This window comes from Arvicanthis niloticus, unplaced genomic scaffold, assembly GCF_011762505.2.
Source record: "Arvicanthis niloticus isolate mArvNil1 unplaced genomic scaffold, mArvNil1.pat.X S10, whole genome shotgun sequence".
NCBI lineage: Eukaryota > Metazoa > Chordata > Mammalia > Rodentia > Muridae > Arvicanthis > Arvicanthis niloticus.
Genome location: NW_023044982.1, coordinates 169,684 through 176,094, shown reverse-complemented (window position 1 = coordinate 176,094; position 6,411 = coordinate 169,684). Strand labels below are relative to the sequence as shown.

The 6,411-nt window shown below is 39.0% G+C and overlaps 1 protein-coding gene across 1 annotated transcript; it reads right to left on the bottom strand.

The window, feature by feature from the left end:
• Nucleotides 1-406: 406 nt before the first annotated feature.
• LOC117696075 (oogenesin-1-like) lies at nucleotides 407-6,411 on the bottom strand. The gene is made up of 4 exons (XM_076706203.1): nucleotides 6,382-6,411; nucleotides 2,870-3,180; nucleotides 1,804-2,352; nucleotides 407-1,164 (listed from the first exon to the last, which is right to left on the bottom strand). Exons 1-4 carry the CDS (start codon nucleotides 6,409-6,411, stop codon nucleotides 600-602), a joined length of 1,455 nt encoding a protein of 484 aa, XP_076562318.1. The 3' UTR covers nucleotides 407-599.

Here is a 6,411-nt window from a genome sequence, read left to right as displayed (position 1 = left end):
TCAGTCCTCATGCTTGCTGAATATGCCTCTCCCCTCATTCCATTGTTCTCTATAAGGAACTCAGTTGTTGTGATCTGAGTGTACTACATACTAATTTCTTTCCAAAACATTGAGCACTTTATGAAGCTCTGTGTTTGGGTCCCATTTATGAGACTGTTCCTGGGATGCAAGGAAATGCACATATCTAAGATTGACCTAGTTATGGAGATGAGGAATGAAGAAACCAGATACAGGTACAGAAATGCTAAGGATGATTATGTTCTGTGCTCTAATAGAGACATACCATCAACCCAAAATATTTATTAAATATCAAAATATTTATTGCATAAATCAAAAGGGGAGGCAATGTCCTCATGGAAGGTTACCTCTATTATAATACACACAACCTACAATAATCGTAGAAAAGAGTGCTTGATATTTTCTGTAGATGCTACATTCCTTTACCAGCTCAGAGAAAGATCTTGCCTTTCCAGTGTGTTTCAGGCCTATAATTGATAAACATTTCCATGCTCCAATCAGCAGTGGACATTCACTTAGGGTTTCATCAATCTTCAATACTCAGCTTCCATTTCTGTCTTCCACTATCAACCTTACAGTAGTTATATTTTATAATGGCATGTTTTGGTCTCCAGATCATAAATATAGTACCCACCACAATTAGAGCATTGGGTTGTTTCAAAGGTGACCTTCTTGCGCATTCTTTTGGACGAGAGTATATCCAGGAGCTCGGGATACAAGTTTTCTAATCTGTGTTTAAGTATTACATCCCTGTCATAGCACTCTAGAGGGGCAGGGTATGCCTCCGTTTTCAGCTGGCTCAGCTGGGCTGTGTGGTGTAAAAGTTTTTTCAGGAAAAGCAGAGAAAAGTCATTATCTTTGAAATTGGCAACTCTGAGCTGGGAACATTGGCTTAGGGCAGGCAGCAGGGTATTCAACTGAGAGTCCTGCATACTACATGACTCTAATTTCAGGTTTTCCAGGGTATGTCCAACTCTCTCAAGGAAAAACCCAAGAGGCTCAAGGAGTAAATCACGTAAATTAATACTATCAAGTTTTAAAGATTTGAGCTCAAAAATATTTAGGCAATCGGGCAGGCAATCCAAGTCTGACTGTGAGAGGTTACAGTAAGTGATTCTGAGTGACTCCAAAGGTTTCTTCAGGCACCTGAGGAGAGAAAACATTATTGCTTTCTGTCAAATGGTGTTGAAGAGGGTTGATAGGATTGGCAGCTAAGCAGATCACATTTCTCCCAAACTCATTCTGAATGTATATTGAGAACAACCCTCAGGACATGGCCTTATATTTTCTGCTCACATACCTCCCAACATTCTAGTCTGAGTCCTTAAGATATCATTATAGTCATAACCCAGGGCCTGACAGAAAACCAAAACAATGGATATATCTGGGTAACATGGTCTATGTAAGAAGGACTAGCTACCCAAAACAAAATTCAACAACTTCCTAGTACTGTTTTTAAGAGTTCTTCGAGGTTTTGTTTCTCCAAGTTCCATGATCCTGTCTTCACCTTGAAACCCATTGTCCCATATTTCTCATCCACTCAATCTTTTTCTAAACTTAAAACTATTTACACATAAGCAATAAGAAGTTGCTTGTCCCTGGTCATACAGATCTTGGCACAGGGCTCATTGCCTTGATATGCTAGGTATCTAACAGTGATAGGTTTATGTTTGCCAGATGATAAAATCTTCTATAACTTGCAAAAAACAAAACAAAACCATACCAAAACCAAGGAAAAGAAAAGAGATTAGTTTTTTTCTGGTCTACTACTGGACCCTTCCTTACCTGAGGAATCCTTTTAGGTTGCCATATATATAAGGGCATTCAATTACAGAAAGTTTCTGGAGACAGTGGAATGGGGGAAGTAGAGACATTTCAGAATCACCCATCCTTAGGGTATCTGTGATGTGACATACTGTGAGATTGAGAAGATTGTTCATCTGTCTCAGGTAGGGATTAAGAAAAACAAAATCTTCTATAGAAAGATGACATAGCATTAGATCTTGTACACAGTCTGCATGTAAAAACTTGAAGATTTCTGTGACTTTAGCTTTGGATAAACCCCGAATCTCTAGATTTCTATTGCACAGATGAATGGAATTTTTTCTCTGCTGGGCCCACTGAAACAAGTATCTGTCAGATTCAACAAGTCTGCCTTCCATGATTTCAAAATGTGTTGTCACCTTCAGTTTTTTCTTCACCCCACAGCCAGGACTATTGTGCACTGGTTGCTTTTGTGTCATGAATCCTGGTAAGAGTTTCTGGAATCCAGCCCATATGCCAATAATATTGTGGTATTCATTCTTCCAATTGATCTCTCTGAGTTTGCACCTACTGTGAGAGAAATGAGTATAATACTCAGAAGGTAAAAGAAGACACATTTAATAGTCTGATTCTACTCTACATATTACATTTAAGCTGTTTCTTTCAAAACTTTATTTTCCTGTGTCTAGAATCAAACCCTGAGACTCATGCTCAGTGAATGAATAGCATTCTTTGCAAGACAGGCATCTTTAGCCCTGTCTTACTTCCCTTCATTCCAAGCTCCTTAATCTTAATGTCATTTCTCTTGTACCTTTGAGGGATGCAGGAAAAGACCCACTACTCTTGGGTGTGTCTATTCTTTTCTGTCTTCTACATTATTTATTATTTGCCCAGAGAGTTGAGACTAAGCCCAAACCTTTCCACCCTTCTCAGCCTCTACGTTCAGAAGGTAACAGTCCAGACTTTGGGTTGAAGAAAGAATTAATGATCAGAAGCTTCTGATCCAAAGTTGGCCAAATATTCTGTGTCCCTAGTTTCTCCTCAGCAGTCAGAGACCCATCCTCCAACCCCAGCCAATCTTGCCTACCTGGAGCGAACCTTTTGTGTAATCAGTATATCTAGTCCCTCAAGCATAGCCTTCAAAGTCTCCAAGTTGCGGTTTTTTATCATCATTCCTACAGAAAGGTATGGGTAAGGCCACACAGGTATCATGGCTGTCAAAATCTTTGTATGCCCATTAATGAAGGCCTCCTCAAACATCACTGGGAACAGAAGATGGGGCAGGTCCTTGAGAGTATAAATGGCCAAGGCCTCCTCCCTCAGTAGGCTCTGTATTGCCAGCTTCTCAAGGGTGAGTGGAGAGTAGATTTCTGTTGTGTCTTCTTCTGAAGAGTCATCCTAGGGAAGCCAGGAAAAATATACCATGAATGACAAGAAACTTAGGAAGCCCTTCTGTACACACAAGGAAATGTGAGAGCTAGATTACTAAAGATGAGGGCAGAGAACCCAGTTTGTCACTTTGAATAACCAATTTTTTTTCATGTGTTCTTTGAGATAATATCTTTACAGAACTACCTATATCCTTGGCTATCCTAAAACTAGCTTTATAGATCTCAGTGGCCTGGACCCACAGAGAAATACCTGACTGTACCTCCCAAGTGTTGACATTACATGTGTTTTCCATCTCTGTTCAGCCTGGGCCACCACAGCATGACTAATCAAGCACTGCTTGGTCTGGCCTGTGCTGGTTTTAAACACATAATTCTCTCTGATGGTATGATTTTTCTCCAAAGTATCCTAGTTCCCAAAGTCCACATCCAATTGCAGCCACAGATGGGGTGAATTCATCCCACTGGGAAGGCATCACGAGGAACTCTGAAGCTTCAGCCACTTGTTGGATGATGATTGTGCTTAGCTTTCCAGGCTCTCAAAGAAAGCAAAGAAAATCAGCTTCCAAATTGTCTACAGTCTTTATCTATCCATCTACAGTGCATAGATTGAGTCACCTCCTCTTTGAAATACCCATCATTAGTTATTCAAATCAACCTTTGATTGTGACCCTTACATGTCTTTTGGAGAAGGTGTTGGTAAAGTTCCAAGCTTGAGGTCTGCAAACTACAGAGCTAACAGAGTGGGAAAGAAACACTAAAGTCACTTATCCTTCAGTAGCCATTGACATGGTTGGTGACCCTTTATAAAATAAAGAGACTAAGAGGTGGAGATTATAATTCACAGGCTGAAGGCAGGAGGCTCACTAGCTCCATGTCATAATTGGTTACTTATACAGCACCAGACCAGCTATCCTGAGACCTGCAGAAACTAAAGGAAGATAAAAAAAAGTAACAAAAATGGAGTAGATATTAAGTTATATTTAGATTTTCCTGTTTGAATATTTAATAATAACAAAATCCTGGATTCTTTCTGAAACTTTGAAGACATACTGATTTCCTTGAAAAGAGCAGTCCATGTATCAATCAGCAGATAGAAATATCTTTTTTTTAGTGTTGTTGATTTTGTTTGGAATTTTTTTCTTCTTTGAGACATGGTCTTATAGCTGTTTTTAAACTTTCTATATATATTTGGCTGCCATGAAACTTAGCTACTATCGAGCCTCTGAATTTCTGTTGCAGTCAAGAGTAGGTATCGGTAGAGAGGAGAGAGCAAGACTGTGATTGTGATATAATGAATATTAAACACACACACACACATATATATACATATATATATACATATATATATATTTATGTATACATATATGTATATATATATTTATATATTTATATATATACACACATGTATGTGCATATATACATTTCTTCCTGCAAGTTTGAGGACATCCTGGGTTCGATTATAATAAGAGGCTATTTATCAGTGAGCAAATGCAAATACCATTTGTCTTTTGGTATTTTGTGTTTGTTTGCTTGTTTTACATTATTTATTTAGTTATATAACTATTTATTTATTTAATATATATGAGTACACTGTCTCTGTCTTCAGACACACCCAAAGAGGAAGAGGGCATCAGATCCCATTATAGATGGTTGTAAGCCACCATTTACTTATTGGGAATTGAACATAGTACCCCTGGAAGAGCACTCAGTGTTCTTAAACACTGAGACTTCTCTGCAGCCCCTTGTTTCGCCTTTTTAAAAAACATATGTAATATCCAGCTATTTTGACACTCACAGCCTCCCTCTGCCTCCCTGTTGCTGGGATTGAAAGCACACCAAAGAATGCCAGGCTTAAACTGACAGAAAGATCAGCACTCAAGGCACTTGAGTAACTCATATCTGACATTCCAGACTAGAGTGCCGAGAATGCAAGATCACCCTGACATTCTTAGTGAGACTGTCTCAAAAAAAACAAAAACAAAACTAATAAAAAAAAAATTCTACAGAAACCACAATAACCCAGTTAATAATTAGATGTAATTGAGAACACACTTGGATATTCTGGTTAAACAGGCCTCAGGTGGCTGAGGTAGGAGAATTTCTGTGAGTTTATGGCTTGGTGATATTTTTTAAATTAATTTACATTCCAGCCATTGATTCCCTCCCCCAGACCCTCATCTAATTTTTTTCAGTGTTTCCTCCAAGAGGGTGCTTCACCCACCCCTAAACCTTCAGGTATCTCTCTTCTCTAGGGCCTCAAGTCTTTCCCACTGAAGCTATATCATGTAGTCCTCAGCTATATATATGTACTGGGGACTTTGGACCAGACTGTGTATGCTGACAGGTTGGGTGGCTCAAGCTCTGGGAGCTTCCATGCTTTCAGGTTAGTTTAGACTAGTGGGATCACCATAGGGTTGCCCTCCCCTTCAGTTTCTTCAATCCTTCCCCTAATTCAAAGGTAGAAAAAGCTCTAAAGACCAAGAGGCACTTAAAGAAATGTTCAAAGTCCTTAGTCTTCAGAAAATGCAAATCAAAATGACCTTAACATTCCACCTTACAATAATCAGAATCACTGAAATCAAAACCTACAATGACTGCACTTGCTTGTGAGGATGTGGAGAAAGAGAACACTCCTCCATTTCTATGGGATTGCAAACTGGTGCAAGCACTCTGGAAACCAATCTGGTTGTTTGGCAAAAAAATTGGAAACATTTCTACCTGAATAGGCAGCTATACTACTCCTGGTCATATACCCAGTAGATGCCCCGCCGTATCACAAGGACACTTGCTCCTCTATGTTTATAGCAGCCTTATATGTAATAGCCAGAAGCTGGAAACAACCCAGATAGCACTCAACTGAAGAATGGATACAGAAAATATCATTCATTTCCATAATGGAATAAAATCCAGCTAATAAAAAATGAGGACATCAAGAATTTTTAGGCAAATGGCTGGAACTAGAAAATATCATTCTGAATGAGTGACCAAAGACCCAGAATGACATGCATGGTGTGTACTAATTGGTAAGTGGATATTAGCCAAAAAGTACAGAATGTCTAGGATACCAGCTAGGCAAATTTACTTAGAGAGACTCATCTTAAAAAAGAAGAACCACCAAGTAGAAAATTATATGAACAAATTTCAAGTGAGGACAAGGCTAGACTAGGTTGCATGAGATGAGGTATCCTCATGGAGCTGAGGGACTTACTTCATCTGGACACTGGGAACAGATCACCAT

What these genes read in the sequence shown, in the direction of transcription:
- LOC117696075 (XM_076706203.1), bottom strand. Translation starts at nt 6,411, where the DNA reads ATGGTGATCTGTTCCCAGTGTCCAGATGAA. An exon ending in ACACAAAAGGTTCGCTCCAG is followed by an intron (nt 2,353 to 2,869) that starts GTAGGCAAGATT and finishes TTTCTCTCACAG; the next exon opens with TAGGTGCAAACTCAGAGAGA. An exon ending in AACCTAAAAGGATTCCTCAG is followed by an intron (nt 1,165 to 1,803) that starts GTAAGGAAGGGT and finishes TTCTCTCCTCAG; the next exon opens with GTGCCTGAAGAAACCTTTGG.